The sequence below is a fragment of the Staurois parvus genome, unplaced genomic scaffold (assembly GCF_062004578.1).
Source record: "Staurois parvus isolate SC_StPar_1 unplaced genomic scaffold, SC_StPar_1.0 ptg000949l, whole genome shotgun sequence".
Taxonomy (NCBI): domain Eukaryota; kingdom Metazoa; phylum Chordata; class Amphibia; order Anura; family Ranidae; genus Staurois; species Staurois parvus.
In genome coordinates this window covers 194,664-213,146 of record NW_028318745.1, presented here as the reverse complement: position 1 = coordinate 213,146, position 18,483 = coordinate 194,664, and the positions used below count along the sequence as shown (strand labels likewise).

The window sequence follows — 18,483 nt, the reverse complement described above, 5'->3', positions numbered from 1 at the left end:
CCTCGATTGTGGCCCTCGGAGCCCTCGATTGTGGCCCTCGGAGCCCTCGATTGTGGCCCTCGGAGCCCTCGATTGTGGCCCTCGTAGCCCTCGATTGTGGCCCTCGGAGCCCTCGATTGTGGCCCTCGTAGCCCTCGATCGTGGCCCTCGTAGCATTCGAACGTGGCCCTCGATCGTGGCCCTCGTAGCCCTCGATCGTGGCCCTCGTAGCCCTCGATCCTGGCCCTCGTAGCCCTCAATCGTGGCCCTCGTAGCCCTCGATCGTGGCCCTCGTAGCCCTCGATCGTGGCCCTCGTAGCCCTCGATCGTGGCCCTCGTAGCCCTCGATCGTGGCCCTCGTAGCCCTCGATCGTGGCCCTCGTAGCCCTCGATCGTGGCCCTCGTAGCCCTCGATCGTGGCCCTCGTAGCCCTCGATCGTGGCTCTCAGAGCCTTCGAATGTGGCCCTCAAACCAGGGAAGTGCACTTCTAATATATCCTGCGGGTTTGGTGCACTTTCAGAAAGCAAGATATAATAGAAGTTACATAGTTAGTACGGCTGAAAAAAGACAAAAGTCCATCCAGTTCAACCACTAAAAAAAAATAAACAAAAGTTATAATCCTATACCCACAGTTGATCCAGAGGTAGCCCTCGATCGTGGCCCTCGTAGCATTCGAACGTGGCCCTCGATCGTGGCCCTCGTAGCCCTCAATTGTGGCCCTCGTAGCCCTCGATCCTGGCCCTCGTAGCCCTCAATCGTGGCCCTCGTAGCCCTCGATTGTGGCCCTCGTAGCCCTCGATTGTGGCCCTCGTAGCCCTCGATCGTGGCCCTCGTAGCCCTCGATCGTGGCCCTCGTAGCCCTCGATCGTGGCCCTCGTAGCCCTCGATCGTGGCCCTCGTAGCCCTCGATCGTAGCCCTCGATCGTGGCCCTCAGAGCCTTCGAATGTGGCCCTCAAACCAGGGAAGTGCACTTCTAATATATCCTGCGGGTTTGGTGCACTTTCAGAAAGCAAGATATAATAGAAGTTACATAGTTAGTACGGCTGAAAAAAGACAAAAGTCCATCCAGTTCAACCACTAAAAAAAAATAAACAAAAGTTATAATCCTACACCCACAGTTGATCCAGAGGAAGGGAAAAAAAAAAACAAACCAGCAAAGCATGATCCAATTTGCTCCTGCAGGGGAAAGATTTCCTTCCTGACCCCCCAAGAGGCAATCGGATATTCCCTGGATCAACTTTCCCTATAAATGTTATATCCAGTTATATTCTGTGTATCCAAGAAACAATCCAGGACTTTCCTACAGCAATCCACTGAGCTGGCCAGAAACAACTCTTGAGGAAGTCTATTCCACATTCTCACAGCTCTTACTGTGAAGAATCCTTTCCGTGTTTGGAGATTTAAATGTCTTTTCCTCCAGACGTAAAGAGTGCTCCCTTGTCCTCTGTGAAGTCTATGGCAAAGCCCAGCTAACCCGCAGGAAAGCAGCAGGTGCATTGAGCTGCACCTGTACTGCGGGTAAACCGCAGCGTGTCAGTGTGAAAGCAGCCTTTTAGGGGACTTAGGGCAGTAAGGGCTCATTTACATGTGCAGGTTGGGGGTGGTAAAACCTCAACCTTTATATTTTGTTTACTTTTTATCCTATGTTGATATAATTATTTTTATTTTCATTTTTCTTTTTTCTTATATTTTTAGAAGGTTAATTTTTTTTTTGTGTTTTTGTTATTTGCAGTTTTCTCCCATTGCCCAGAAGAATACCTTTCTGTGAGAGATGGGGAAGTAGCCGTGCATGTTTAGCATGATCTGCCCCCTGTATGTCCATACGCTGGGATTATCCAGAATAGCCCGGGCCCGGTGTCCCGGAGTCAGGACGTGCGGCCCCTGTTGTCACATTAGTGTCCACTCTGGGTTACCTAGCAGGCAGGGGTGCCATCGCACAAGGGGATTTGTAATGTCCTGTAACCACGACCGCATTTGGTCTGAAGCTGGCAGAGCTACCAGTGCCGGGGGTGAGTTTTATGTGTTGTTTGTTTATTGCTGCACATTTACATACAGAAATGCAGAAGATGTAAATTAGATGTGCCTTTGAGTTGGGTTGTCTGCCTTCCTCGGTTTAAGGCAGTGGTCTCCAAACTGCGGCCCGGGGGCCCTTTGCTTGCATTTATCTGGCCCCTGGGGCACTTTTCCTCCCACTGACACCAACAATAGGGCATAATTCCTGCTACCGACATCAATGATAGGGCACCATTCTTCCCACTGACACCAACAATGGGACACTTGTCCTCCCACTGACACTGATGTTGGAGCTCTATTCCTCCCACTGATACCAATGATGGAGCACTATTCTTCCCACTGACACCAATGATAGGGCACTATTGCTCCCACCAATCATAGGGAACTATTTCTCCTACTAACACCAATGATGGGGCACTATTCCTCCCACTGACACCAATGATGGGGCACTATTCCTCCCACTGATACCAATGATGGGGCACTATTCCTCCCACTGACACCAATGATGGGGCACTATTCCTCCCACTGATACCAATGATGGGGCACTATTCCTCCCACTGACACCAATGATGGGACACTATTCCTCCCACTGACACCAGTGATGGGGCACTATTCCTCCCACTGACACCAATGATGGGGCACTATTCCTCCCACTGATACCAATGATGGGGCACTATTCCTCCCACTGACACCAATGATGGGGCACTATTCCTCCCACTGACACCAATGATGGGACACTATTCCTCCCACTGACACCAATGATGGGACACTATTCCTCCCACTGACACCAATGATAGGGCACTAGTGATCTCACTGACACCAATGATGGGGCACTATTCATCCCACTGACACCAATGATGGGGCACTATTCCTCCCATTGACACCAATGATGGGGCACTATTCCTTCCACTGACACCAATGATAGGGCACTATTCCTTCCACTGACACCAATGATAGGGCACTATTCCTCCCACTGACACCAACAATGGGGCACTATTCCTCCCACTGATACCAATGATGGGACACTATTCCTCCCACTGACACCAATGATGGGGCACTATTCCTCCCACTGACACTAACAATGGGGCACTATTCCTCCCACTGACACTAACAATGGGGCACTATTCCTCCCACTGACACCAACAATGGGGCACTATTCCTCCCACTGACACCAATGATGGGGCACTATTCCTCCCACTGACACCAATGATGGGGCACTATTCCTCCCACTGATACCAATGATGGGGCACTATTCCTCCCACTGATACCAATGATGGGGCACTATTCCTCCCACTGATAGCAATGATGGGGCACTATTCCTCCCACTGACACCAATGATGGGGCACTATTCCTCCCACTGACACCAATGATGGGGCACTATTCCTCCCACTGATAGCAATGATGGGGCACTATTCCTCCCACTGACACCAATGATGGGGCACTATTCCTCCCACTGACACCAATGATGGGGCACTATTCCTCCCACTGACACCAATGATGGGGCACTATTCCTCCCACCGATACCAATGATGGGGCACTATTCCTCCCACTGACACCAATGATGGGGCACTATTCCTCCCACTGATACCAATGATGGGGCACTATTCCTCCCACCGATACCAATGATGGGGCACTATTCCTCCCACCGATACCAATGATGGGGCACTATTCCTCCCACTGACACCAATGATGGGGCACTATTCCTCCCACTGATACCAATGATGGGGCACTATTCCTCCCAGTGACACCAACAATGCTGTGCTATTATTTCCCCTAATACCAAAGATGCATTGTTTACTCCCACTGATGCCAGGACAATTTAGACCCCTGGTTTAAGTGGTTAAGCCGGCCATACATGGATCGAGATTCAGGCTGCACAGCAGGGACCGACCGAATTTCGGTCCATGTATGTGCTAGCTGATTGTACACGATGTTCTATCGATCGACTTGTGTACAACCAGCCTGTCAGCTCCTTCCTGAACGATCAGTGCCGCCGGCTATAGCCGGTAACAGTGATCATTGCATTCTGTCAGTGAGGAAGGCTTCCCGCTGGCAGAGTGCAGTAGTTCAGCGGGAGTGATTCCCTCGCCCACATCGAATGTGTGAATAGGGGAATCTGTTACATTTTTTTTTTTTTCTTTTTTGTTCAACTTGATACTTGAATAAAAAAGTGAATCATGTATGGTCAGCCTTACTTCACCTTTTCAGGAAAAAAGTAAAAGGCGAACGAAGACCCTACACCCTCGCCCGTCCAATCACAGGTGCGGGGTAGCGAATTATTGCTGCCCTGCAGGGCTGTGCTGTGTGGCGGAGCTGGGTAAATCTTAGGACTAGACAAATCTTTTATCAGCAAAACAGCTCCCTTGTATTGGTGTCATTGATTGTTTACCCGGAGTTCTGCTTCAAGGCTAGGTCACACCTGTGCGGGTGATGGCCGCTGCGGGAGCGCGCCTGTTCCTCCAGCCGCAACCACCCGCACAGAAAATTGCAGCAGATCGCAAGGGCGGTGTGAGAAGCACGGAGTTCTGGTGTGAACTGGCACTAAATGTACATGTGTTACTGCATCTAGATGTGTTCAAAGCATCTAACGATTTTAAAATCATTAAAGTGCTACTAAACCCACAACAGTAAAATCAATCTGTATATGCAGTAAAGCATGCTTGTTCTACTCACTGTGGAATGTAAGGGGTTAATCCTCTGCATTGTGTAAAAAGGCCGTTTGATCCTGACTTCTCCGATACTCCCCTTCTTCTACTGTCCCCAATCCATCTGCTGATAGAACAGAGCTTTGGGGACAAGCTGCACATGCTCAGTTTGGTGTGTATTGCTAAAGGGTTTTTTTTTCTTGGGTGAGTGCATGTGATCAGTACAGGGCCAATCAGCACTGTCCAGACAGAGGGGTCAGGGTCCTCCTAGAGCAGAATGAAAACTCCTCCTACAGACTTTAACCCATTCTCTGCTGGACTCTGATAGAACATCTGGTATATACTGCTGATGAGAAAAGGTATTTAGCAGTTTAAATTTAAAAAAATAATTGCATTTCCATGTTCTGTGTACTGTGGGAGACCAGATATAGGGAATGCAGGATCCGGGAAGAGCGGATATAGTGAATGCGGGGTCCAGGGAGACCAGATATAGTGCATGCACGGTCCGGGGAGACCGGATATAGTGAATGCAGGGCCCGGGGAGAGCGGATATAGTGAATGCAGGGTCCGGGGAGACCAGATATAGTGAATGCGGGGTCCGGGGAGAGCGGATATAGTGAATGCGGGGTCCGGGGAGAGCGGATATAGTGAATGCAGGGTCCAGGGAGAGTGGATATAGTGAATGCAGGGTCCGGGGAGAGCGGATATAGTGAATGTAGGGTCCGGGGAGAGCGGATATAGTGAATGTGGGGTCCGGGGAGACCTGTAATAGTGAATGTAGGGTCCGGGGAGAGCGGATATAGTGAATGCAGGGTCCAGGGAGACCAGATATAGTGAATGCAGGGTCCGGGGAGAGCAGATATAGTGAATGCAGGGTCCGGGGAGAGAGGATATAGTGAATGCAGGGTCCGGGGAGAGCGGATATAGTGAATGCAGGGTCCGGGGAGAGCGGATATAGTGAATGCAGGGTCCGGGGAGAGCGGATATAGTGAATGCGGGGTCCGGGGAGACCAGACCAGTATATCGCATTTGATTCGCACATAAATGCGGTGCGGTTCCTGTGCGAATCACATGCGATATTCCGCACCGCACATGTCTGAACCTGTTCAGTTTGTTTTTTTGTTTTTTTTTCCCAGCCCACTGGGCTAAACGAAAAAACTGAACCATGTGTGGCCATCTTAACTCTTCCTCCCTTGATCTAAAAACAAAACAAAAACGTTTTTGCTCAGAAATGGGGAAACAAAAACGTTCACTTGTGGTTTTCCTGGAATTGGGCGGGGTTTACCCTGGAAAGCAGTACTGGTCAAACCGGTCAGATAGAGAAGAAAGCGCAGCGCGCACAGATCTCACACAGACAGCGCTGGAAGGAGAAGGTGCCGACACTGTGAGAGATAAGTCGAGATCTCAGTCTCACTCCTCTGGTAAGATCACCAATTGGGATTAGTTACACTTTCTCTGTATTTCATGTATTCTTCCATTTCCTCTGTGTTGGAGAGATTGAAGAAAAGAGATTTTTTTTTTTTTCACTTTTGAAATCCTATATAGAAGTTTTATGTGTGAAGCATTGGCTTCACCCCTTACCATTGAGTACAGCAGAATCCGATTGTTAGTGGAGTGACAATTCATTTTCTATATTATCGCTGTTAGTTGATGTAAGCCGTGATGAAATGATTGCGTGTTATTGGATGTTTATTACCTCCAGCCCTATTGCCTCATTTCCCAACGCGGTGCAGACGGGTCAGTGTGGCACAGTTACATTGTACAGTGTGTTGTGTAACTTCCCCCCAGCAGACTGCATTGCAACACCGATATGTTGTGTCTGATGTCACTGTGATCTGTTATCCCATCAATTACCATGGGGTGTATCTCTTATTGTACTGGAATATATTCAGTATTATTGTTATTATTATACAGGATTTATATTATTATTATTATACAGGATTTATATATTATTATTATTATTATACAGGATATATATATTATTATTATTATACAGGATTTATATATTATTATTATTATACAGGATTATATATTATTATTACTATTATTATTATACAGGATATATATATTATTATTATTATACAGGATTTATATATTATTATTATTATTATTATTAAACAGGATTATATAATATTATTATTATTATTATTATTATTATACAGGATTTAAATATTATTATTATACAGGATTTATATATTATTATTATTTTTATTATACAGGATTTATATTATTATTATTATACAGGATTTATATTATTATTATTATACAGGATTTATATATTATTATTATTATTCAGGATTTATATTATTATTATTATACAGGATTTATATATTATTATTATTATTATACAGGATTTATATATTATTATTATTATACAGGATTATATATTATTATTATTATTATACAGGATATATATATTATTATTATTATACAGGATTTATATATTATTATTATTATACAGGATTTATATATTATTATTATTATTATTATTATTATTATTATTAAACAGGATTATATAATATTATTATTATTATTATTATTATTATTATACAGGATTTAAATATTATTATTATACAGGATTTATATATTATTATTATTTTTATTATACAGGATTTATATTATTATTATTATACAGGATTTATATTATTATTATTATACAGGATTTATATATTATTATTATTATTAAACAGGATTGATATATTATTATTATTATTATACAGGATTTAGATATTATTATTATTATTATTATTATTATACAGGATTTATATATTATTATTATTAAACAGGATTGATATATTATTATTATTATTATTATACAGGATTTAGATATTATTATTATTATTATTATTATTATACAGGATTATATATTATTATTATTATTATTATTATTATACAGGATTATATATTATTATTATTATACAGGATTGATATATTATGATTATTATTATTATTATACAGGATTTATGTATTATTATTATTATTATACAGGCTTTATATCGCGCCAACAGTTTGCTCAGCACTTTACAATATAACGGGAGACAATACAGCAACAATACAGTTCAATACAAGAGGGATAGGAGGGCCCTGATCCTGGGAGCTTACAATCTAAGAGGGAGGGGCTGGTGGCACAAAAGGTAATAACTGTGGGGGATGGACTGGTAGGAGGAATATTTTTATTATTATTATACAGGATTTATGGCGCCAACAGTTTGCTCAGCGCTTTACAATATAACGGGAGACAGTACAGTTCAATACAAGAGGGTTAAAAGGGCCCTGATCCTGGGAGCTTACATTCTAGGAGTACATGATGAACTGGGCAGCACAGAGTCTAAATGGTTAGCACTTCCGCCTGGCATTACTCGGGTCGTTGGTTTGAATCCCAGCCACGGCACCACCTGCCTGGAGTTTGCATGTTCTCTCTGTGCCTGTGTGGGTTTCCTCTGGGTGCTCCGGTTTCCTCCCACACTCCAAAGACATGCTGGGAGGTGAATTGGCTCCTGTCTAAATTGTCCCTAGTATGTGTATGTATGAATGTGAGTTAGGGACCTTAGATTGTACACCGCTTGAGGGTTAGGGACTGATGTGAATGTACAATATATATGTAAAGTGCTGTGTAAATTGATGGCGCTATATAAGTACCTGAAATAAATAAATCGTTTAATCCATATAAATCGATATAATAAATAAATGTGACTCCTGGGCGATTGCTTTTGTTCCAAGTCAACCCTTTTGGCTCCTGTCTAAATTGTCCCTAATATGTGTATGTATGGATGTGAGTTGGGGACCTTAGATTGTACACCCCTTGAGGGTTAGGGACCTTAGATTGTACACCCCTTGAGGGTTAGGGACTGATGTGAACGTACAATATATATGTAAAGCGCTGCGTAAATGGAAGGCGCTAATAAAGTACCTGAAAAAAAATAAATAACTGAGATATATCTTTTAATACAAGCAGTGAATTTGACCTGTTGCGCCATCATGTAGAGCAGAGCCCAGACTGGGAGCGGTAAGCCAGCCATAAATGGATCGAATCTTGGCCAGTTCAGCAGAGACCGACTGAGAGTCGATCCTTCCATGGGCAGGCTGGTTGTACTGAAATCGATCCCTTAATCAACTTCAGCACAACCAGCCTGTTGGATTTTTATCATGCCACCAGCAGTGGTCATTGTGTTCTGTCGGTGGGGAGGGCTCCCCATGCTCCCTGCCAGCAGAACACGAAATCACAGCGGGAGGGATTCCCCCCATCAACACGGATTGTCTTGATAGTGGAATATTCCTTTTTTTTTTTTTTTCTTCTTTTCCAAAGAAAATTACACAATCTATGGGCTGATTAACAAATAGTATAAGGAGCCAATCAGGTGCACTGTTAAGTCATTACAGATATTAATAGTCTGCAGGTCATTTTTTAAAGGATCAGCTTAGATTTTGGGAATTGAAAGCTTTCACCTTGTCTTGGTGCAGAGCATTGAGACATGTTTGTACCCTCATCTGGGCAATCCTACCAGCTAAGTGTCACAACACACCACCGGTCATAAGTCGCTGCGGTATTCCTAGCACCGCAGCCGTGCGTATACAAGGGGCGTGGCAGATCAGGGAATGCCTTGGCTGCTTATGATTGGTGGTGTGAAGTGACAGCTTCCTGGTGGTATCACTCGGGGGGGGGGGGGGGTGCGATTTAGGATCTGAACATGCCTTAAAGTGGTTCTAAAGGCTGAAGGTTTCTCACCTTCATGCATTCTATGTATGAAGGTACAAATTCTTCAGTGTGCAGCTCCCCCACTCGGCCCACTGAATACTTGCCTGATCTTGACCCAGCGATGCGCATGAGAGCAGTGGCTGTCCCTCCTCATTGGCTGAGACACAGCAGTAGGAGCCATTAGCCAGCAGGATGGAGCGGGGGAGAGTCGTCTCTGTGTATCGTATGCACACACAGAGCGGGGCTCGGGAGTGAGCGTGCATGAGTACCCCCAGAACAAGAAGCTTGCTCTGGGGGGCACTCAGCAGAGGGGAGGAGCCAGGAGCGCTGATAGGGGACCCAAGAGGAGGAGGATTGGGGTTGCTCTTTACAAAACCATTACACAGAGCAGGTAAGTATAACACATTTGTTGCTTTCTTTTTTTTTCAAAAAGCTGAATCTTTATTACCATGTTAAGCTCATTCTTAGTACAGAGCTCTACTAGTAAAGGGGGTTCCTGAGTAATAGTGGTTCTAAAGTTTTAGAGTTTTAAAAAAAAAAAAATAATAATTATACTTGCCTACTCTGTGCAATTGCAAAGAGCAGCCCTGATCCTCCTCTTCTGAGGTCCCCCACCAGTGGTCTTGGCTCCTTCTCTTCTTTGAGTGCCCCCATAAGCAAGCTTGAACCCATGCCGGGCTGTGTGTGTACACTGACACACACAGTGCTGCTTAGTCCTACCCCCCACTCTCTGCTCCCTGCATTTGATTGACAGCAGTAGGAGCCTAACCTCCTGTGAGAGAGGGGAGAGTAGAGCAGCTGCTGCAGATGGGCACAGTGCTGGATCGACATTGGGCTCAGGTAAGTATTTAAGGGGGGGGGGGGGGCTGACAAAGGTTTTTTGCTTTCATGTAGAGAATGCATTGAGATTAAAAAAAAAAACAAAACGTTTTACCTTTCCAACCACTTTAACATCTCCTTAGAGACGTGTGCTGCTGGGGCACCATCAATAAATATTACCTCCTGCTTCCCACACCTGCTACAGAACGGGAGCTTTCTTTAGGCCTTCTTGACAAGCAATGCCATACATGTGATTCTATGCACATTTCTAAAGACATTTAAATGCATTCAATTATTTTAAATGGTATAGTGCACACTGTGCGTTCACCTTCATTCAGGTGCATTCTCCATGAACAAAATCAGGGGAAGAGATGTCACTTTAGTGACATCTGTGTGTAACGGAACCGACCCCAGACTGCACTTGGGTACTACCGTTAGACTACCGCTTCCCTCTCCGAACACCGACAACAGACACCACAGCTGACCATACAAGACTAGATGACACCAGTCTTGAAGCAAACCAGGAGGTAGACTAGTTTATTGAACACAGATACAAGATATATACACTCAGTGGACAATCCCCCCTCCCTGCATAATGACACAGGGCGGGGCAATCTACATTTAGTAACGAGATACACCAGCAGACAGTCCCATCAGGAGAGCTGCTGGAGACACCCCCCACCAAGCCAATACACATAAACACATACATCCAATTTTTCTTCATGTTTTGATTTGGAACAGAATGTGTCGTGTTCCCAATGCATTTGTGTGGATGGAAATAAAAGCTATTAGAAGGATTTTGAGCTTTATTCACTTTTTTCAACACACTGCTATTATTTTGAACACAACTGTATGTGTGTGTGTGTAGTTTAAGTCCAGTATTCTCCTATCACCCAAAAAAATACCCCAGATCAATTGGATAGTTGACTTCTGATTGAGTTGTCCCTAGTGTATGTGCTTCCATAGCGGGGACATTTAGGTATACGCTCCTTTGCAGCACAGACTGACCTGCATGGTTCTATGTTCTCTGTGTATATAGAATGCTATGTTAAATCTTGAAGTAAACCAGGAGGTAGACTAGTTTATTTGAACACAGATACAAGATATATACACTCGGGACTATCCCCCCCTCCCTGCATTATGACACAGGGCGGGGCAATCTACATTTAATAACAAGAGATACACCAGCAGACAGTCCCACCAGGAGGGCTGCTGGAGACACCCCCCACCAAGCCAATACACATAAACACATACATCCCATAATAGTTTGCTCCCAAGCCTGACAAACAACAGAACAATGGGATGCAACCCTATAACACCAAACAATCCACAACCCCCCACCCCACCTATACATGTCTACACAATATTAGGACAGATCACCCTGTACCCTTAACAGGCACAGGGTGACTTCCACATAATAGGGATATGGGGAGCTGAGACGGGTCTCCCCACCTCTCCAAAGTGAGCTGGGTTCCATGGGCCCCCCACCCAAAGTGTCTCCCGTCACACTGTGTCCAATCAGTTTCTTCCTTTCAGATTGTGGCTGGAGGCAAGCAAACCCATGGCCATGCACCCGTTTTCATCCTTTAGGCTCCAATCTGTCACTCCTTTGGGTCCAAAAAAAATGAAAGAGATGCAAACATTTTTTTTTTTTTTTTTTGGACCTAGATGGGTGTAATCAGATGTAATCAGACAGTGGGAATCTGACTTTGCCATGTCATATCTATGGCCAGTGGCTAGCATTTTAGACTTGTAGCCCTGGCTGTGTGGTATGTATGATCTTGCCTTACATATACAGTTGTGTTCAAAATAATAGCAGTCAGACATCACTAACCGGATCAATCACTGTTTTTGGTAGAAATTATCTTTCTACATGGCAAATAATTTCCTAGCACGTGTAGTAGAGTAATAGAAATCCAACAGACCCAACAGTCATGACATGCATGCTGCTGATTCTGTGTAATTGAATCACTAATTGAAAGGGGCGTGTTCAAAATAATAGCAGTGTGGAGTTCTATTAGGTCATTCATTCTTTGAAAAACAGGTGGCAATTATTGCCCTTATTTAAGGAAGGAAGGCAGCAAATGTTGCACATGCTGGTTACAGTGCATTTCTCTCAGAAATTCTGAGGAAAATGGGTCGTTCCAGACATTGTTCAGAAGAACAGCATACCTTGATTAAAAAGTTGATTGGAGAGGGGAAAACATATAAAGAAGTGCAGAAAATGATCGGCTGCTCAGCTAAAATGATCGCAAATGCTTTAAAATGTCAACCAAAACCTGAAAGACGTGGAAGAAAGCGAAAAACTACCATTGGAATGGATAGAAGAATAGCCAAAATGGCAAGGACTCAGCCAACAATCAGCTCCAGGAAGATGAAAGAAGGTGTGACGTTCCCTGTGAGGACTGTTACAATTAGAAGACGCCTATGTGAAGCCAAGCTATCTGCAAGAAGCCCCCGCAAAGTCCCACTGTTGGAAAAAGACATGCTGAAGAGGTTACAATTTGCCAAAGAGCACATTGACTGGCCTAAAGAGAAATGGCGCAACATTTTGTGGACTGATGAAAGTAAGATTGTTCTTTTTGGGTCTAGTGGGCGGAGACAGTTTGTCAGACGACCCCCAAACACTGAATTCAAGCCACAGTACACTGTGAAGACCGTGAAGCATGGTGGTGCAAGCATCATGATATGGGGATGTTTCTCATACTACGGTGTTGGGCCTATTTATCGCATACCAGGGATCATGGATCAGTTTGAATACATCAGAATACTTGAAGAGGTCATGCTGCCTTATGCTGAAGAGGAAATGCCCTTGAAATGGGTGTTCCAACAAGACAACGACCCCAAACACACCAGTAAACGTGCAACATCTTGGTTCCAGACCAACAAGATTGACGTTATGGAGTGGCCAGCCCAATCCCCGGATCTTCATCCAATAGAAAACTTGTGGGGTGACATCAAAAATGCAGTTTCTGAGGCAAAACCAAGAAATAGAGAAGAACTGTGGAATGTCATCCAATCATCCTGGGCTGGAATACCTGATCACAGGGGCCAGAAGTTGGGTGACTCCATGCAACACAGATGTACAGCAGTTCTCAGAAACAGTGCGACTACAACCAAATATTCATGAAGTCATTCAAAGGAAAGCAAAATCTTCAAACATATTTCAGTTTATATAGTGAATGTTTGAGTTTGTAAAGAAGAATACAAACACTGCGATTTTTTTGAACCGTCTAATATTCACTTTTCTTCAATTTTTTTAGAAGAACAACAACATTTGATCTATTTTTCTTCATGTTGTGATTTGGAATAGAATGTGTCATGTTCCCAATGCATTTGTGTGGATGGAAATAAAAGCTATTAGAAGGATTTTCAGCTTTATTCACTTTTTTCAACACACTGCTATTATTATTATTTTGAACACAACTGTATGTGTGTGTGTGTAGTTTAACTCCAGTATTCTCCTGTCACCCAAAAAAATTAAAATGAAAGTTTACTACAATCCTTTAACAAGTTTTTTTGTTTTTTTTTATGTTTTATAGGTTGCTTAAGTAACCCGGACGCAATCCGCTTGAATTCCTGGGAGTCGCCTTTCACCATGGAGAAGTCCGATGAACGCACGGAAGTTGTCCTGCTGGCTACCGGCTCACTTAACCCAATCACTGTAATGCACCTAAGGCTGTTTGAACTGGCGCGGGACCATCTGCATTCTTTAGGTACCTAAAAACCTAACCGTTACTAGACAGAGTCCCTGTCATTTTTCTGTGTTGCAGACAATGCTGCCATGTGGCAAGAAAGTTTGGGGAAACTTGTATTTTTTATTATTATTATTATTATTATACAGGATTTATATCACGCCAACAGTTTGCTCAGCGCTTTACAATATAACGGGAGACAATACAGCAACAATACAGTTCATTATAAGAGGGTCAGGAGGGCCCTGATCTTGTGAGCTTACAATCTAGGAGTATTTGATGTGGCTGTAAAGGCTGAAGGTTTTTTACCTCTATGCATGAAGATAAAAAAAAACGTGTGTGCAGCAGACCCCCAAAATACTTACCTGAACGCCCTCTCGATCCAGGAGTGTGCATGGGAGCCTCAGCTGTCCTGGGTCTCTCTTTTCTCATTGGCTGCGACACAGCAGTGGGAACCATTGGCTCCCACTGCTGTCAATCACAGCCAGTGAGGAAAGTGTGTGGGGCGGGGCCAAGCTAAGGCTCTATGTGTCATATGGACGTATAGAGTGGGGCTCGGGAGTGAGCACACATCTTTACCCCTATGGTAAGCAACTTGCTATTGGGGACACTGGTCACGGAGGAGGAGCTGGCGGGGGAACTGAGAAGAAGAGGTTCAGGGCTGCTCTCTGCAAAACCACCGGTAAGAATAACACGTTTGTTATTTTTAAGGAAAAGATTGCAGAAATAAAATGCTTTTTTTTTTGTTCCCCCGCAGAACCCTGCAAAGCGTTGCAGCCATGGTCAGTGGATCATGGGTGCAATGTCAGGCTTCTGCAGACAAGCCTTACAGCTTTCAGCCTGTTCCTCCATACAGACTGTCAGTTTGAAAGCTGCAGGGCTTGTATATAAACTACAAGGGCACTTATTAGCACCATCGTGGTTCATTCAAAACTACAAGCTGTCAGCCACGGTACCAGACAGGACTAGTAGTTCATTCATTCACAAATGGCTGTTTTATTTATATTATTAGAGGTACTTGTATAATGCTGTCAATTTACACGTGTATATCTATATTGTACATTCCCATCAGTCCCTAACCCTCAAGGGGCGCACAATCTAAGGTCCCTAACTCACATTCATACATACACATACTAGGGCCAATTTAGACAGGAGCTAATTATCCTACCAGCATGTCTTTGGAGTGTGGGAGGAAACCGGAGTACCCGTAGGAAACCCACACAGGCACAGGGAGAACATGCAAACTCCAGGCAGGTGGTGCCATGGTTGGGTTTCGAACCAATGACCCTAGTACTGCCAGGTGGAAGTGCTAACCATTTAGACTCTGTGCTGCCCAGTTCATCATGTACTCCTAGATTGTAAGCTCCCAGGATCAGGGCCCTCCTAACCCTCTTGTATTGAACTGTATTGTCTCCCGTTATATTGTAAAGCGCTGAGCAAACTGTTGGCGCCATATAAATCCTGTATAATAATAATAATAATATTCCTCCTACCAGTCCATCCCCCACAGTTATTACCTTTTGTGCCACCAGCCCCTCCCTCTTAGATTGTCAAGCTTTGCAGCAAACTATTATGGGATGTATGTGTTTTTGTGTATTGGCTTGGTGGGGGGTTTCTCCAGCAACCCTCCTGGTGGGACTGTCTGCTGGTGTGTCTCTTGTTACTAAATGTAGGTTGCCCCACCCTGTGTCATTATGCAGGGAGGGGGGATTGTCCACTGAGTGTATATATCTTGTATCTGTGTTCAAATAAACTAGTCTACCTCCTGGTTTACTTCAAGACTGATGTCGTCTAGTCTTGTTTGTTCACAGCTGTGGTCTGTGTTCGGACAGGGAAGTACTGTCTGGGTAGGTTCCGTTACACTTTGGTACTGCTTTAAGTTTGCTTATAAAAAAAAAAACAAAAAAAACACACTATATAGATAACTTGTGATTGAGACATTCAGCAGTATATACGTGGCTAATTGTACTCTATTTGTTGATTTTCCCAAACAGGAAACTATAGGGTAGTAAAAGGTATTATATCTCCTGTGAGTGATGGATACAAAAAGAAAGGCCTAGTCGAGGGGCCACATCGGCTGTCAATGGCCCAACTGGCTACTCAGACATCAGACTGGATAACGGTGGACCCGTGGGAGTGTTTGAAAAAGGACTGGACTGAAACTGTAGCAGTTTTAAGGTAACATATATGGTCAAATCGGTGCTCCCTGAGGTATTGAGGAATCACAGCATGCCCTAAAAAGTTGGCAGTTGACAAATTGCAAACAAAAAAAAAAAGATTTCCCAGCACACGTACCAGCCAGCCTGCAGAACAACTGAATTGGCCCGGTCCAACAGTTTACATTAAAAACAGGTGGTTTTGTTGGCACACATTTGCGAATATATGAGTAAGCCGCAGTGCCTACAACAAGGGACCTCTGTATATACTGCAGTCCTAACTCTTCAGTCTCCGGAGCAGGGGCGGACTGACAACTCATGGAGCCCCCCGGGCAATAGGGGATCATGGCGCCCCTGTGTCCTTGCCCAAACTCAAAAAAGCCTATGACAAAGGTACCAGGGGCATCTCATGGGGCCCCCTACTGACCCCGGGCCCTCGGGCCGTGCCCAAGTTTCCAAATGGTCAGTCCGCCCCTGCTCCGGAGCTTCCATAGTAGGAGCACATATACCAATGGATAGGGTAACCGAGGGTGTGCCTGGAGAGAGCCCACCCCTCCTTAACCACTTCCCGACCCCCCTATAACAGAAATACTGCTACACGGCGTCAGGGATGCACAGAATCATGTATGTGTGTGTATATGTGTGTATATATATATGTGTGTGTGTGTATATATATATATATATATATATATATATATATTTTACACACACACACACACACACAGTTTTTGTTTTTCTGGGTAGGGGGCACGCACCCGCACCGCTATTGTATTGGCTCCTCGGCATATCAATCACCGGGTCACAGCCGCCAATTCTCGGCCAGGACTCGGTGATCGTCGGCAGAGCTGACAGGGGAGAGGTCTCTATGTAAACAACACAGATCTCTCTCCTGTCAGCACACACAGACTGCTTTGTATTGCTCTGCACACCAGAGCAATACAAAGCAGCATGTCTCCCTAGTAAAACGCACACAGTTAACCCTTTGATCACCCCAGATGTTACCCCCTTCCTGCCCAGTGCCATTAGTACAGTGTCAGTGCTTTTTATTGGCACTGATCGTTGTATTAGTGTCACTGGGGATGTCAGTGGCAGTTAGTCAGTTCCTCCCCAGTGTCAGAATGCACGCTGCAGTGGGTTGCTGATCGCCGCCATTACTAGTAAAAAAATAAAGGTTAAATTCCAGTATATATACCACCATTTTTAGACGCAATAACTTTCACGTAAACCAATTAATTTACACGTATGGAGATTTTTTTTTTTAGGAAAGACATGTCGCAGAATACATTTTGGTCTAAATTTATGATGAAATTTGATTTTTAAACATTTTTGCTAGATGTTTTATAGAAAAAAGTAAACAATATTGTTGTTTTTTTTTTTTTTTTAAAAAAAGTCCTCTTTTTTTTTTTTTTTTTTTTTTTTTTTTTTTTTTTTTATAGCTCAAAAAATAAAAAATGCATAGGTGATCAAATACCACTGAAAGAAATCTCTATTTGTGGGGGAAAAAAAGGACATACATTTAATTTGCTTGCAGTGTTGCATGACCGTGCAATTGTCAGTTAAATTAACCCAGCGCCGTATCGCAAAAAATGGCGTGGCCTGGAAGGTTGGGGGGGGGGGGGGTAAATCGTCTGGAGGGCAAGTGGCTAAAGGCACAGGGACGCACATGACGCCTAGGAAGAGCAAAGTGGGAGCAAAGGCATCCAATGCGTCCCTGCCCCCAATATAACCAACTGTACAAAGAAAATCTGTTTTTAATGTAAACTGTTAGGGCCAATTCGGTTGTTTTGCCGGCTGGCAGGTAAGTGTGCTGGGAAATCTTTTTTTTTTGTTCGCAATGTGCATTGGCCTTCCATGTGCACCTGTACAGGCTAGTTAAAGATTGGGGTGGTTGCCATTTTTGTGTAGAGTTGGCAGTTGACAAAGCCTGCTGTGACGTTTATTCTCTCACATCTCTCTGGAACTCACTGTCCAGTCCTTTTTGTACTGACAAGAAAAAATTATTTTTGTTTTTTTTAATAACTTTTTTCAAATCTTTTTCAGACATCACCAGCAGCAGCTTGTAGGTATGACTAATGGAGAGAACCTGGATAAGAAATCTGGGTGCAGGAAGGGTAACAAGAGAAAGAGGGACAACTGCCAAGACGTTCCTGACCATAACTGTTTAGAGAGCAGAGGTAAGATCAGCCAAGAGTCTATAGAACTGCTGTATTAAATTTCAGCTTGAGCTATCAAGCTCCGTAAACAGGATTTTTCCTTTCAGGAGAAATTAAAGTGTTACTAAACCCAGGACCCGGCATTCACTATATCTGGTCTCCCCGGACCCTCATTCACTATATCCGGTTTCCCCGGATCCTGCATTCACTATATCCGCTCTCCCCAGACCCCGCATTCATTATATCCGCTCTCCCCGGACCCGGGATTCAGTATATCCAATCTCCCTGGACCCTGCATTCACTATATCCGGTCTCCCTGGACCCT

General features: G+C 44.1%; 1 protein-coding gene across 5 annotated transcripts in view; it reads left to right on the top strand.

Moving 5' to 3' along the window:
- The window catches only part of NMNAT1 (nicotinamide nucleotide adenylyltransferase 1), a 68,540-nt gene that overhangs the window by 46,763 nt on the left and 3,294 nt on the right, over positions 1-18,483 (top strand). For 2 of the 5 annotated variants that reach the window (XM_089656917.1, XM_089656918.1), the window contains exons 2-5: positions 1,714-1,990; positions 13,697-13,870; positions 15,844-16,027; positions 18,046-18,179. In XM_089656917.1, the coding sequence (XP_089513043.1) occupies positions 1,771-1,990; positions 13,697-13,870; positions 15,844-16,027; positions 18,046-18,179 (712 nt within the window). In that variant the 5' untranslated portion in view covers positions 1,714-1,770. Of the gene's footprint in view, positions 1-1,713; positions 1,991-5,942; positions 6,061-13,696; positions 13,871-15,843; positions 16,028-18,045; positions 18,180-18,483 lie in introns of those variants that run through there. The other 3 variants (XM_089656919.1, XM_089656921.1, XM_089656922.1) reach the window with 2 other exon arrangements.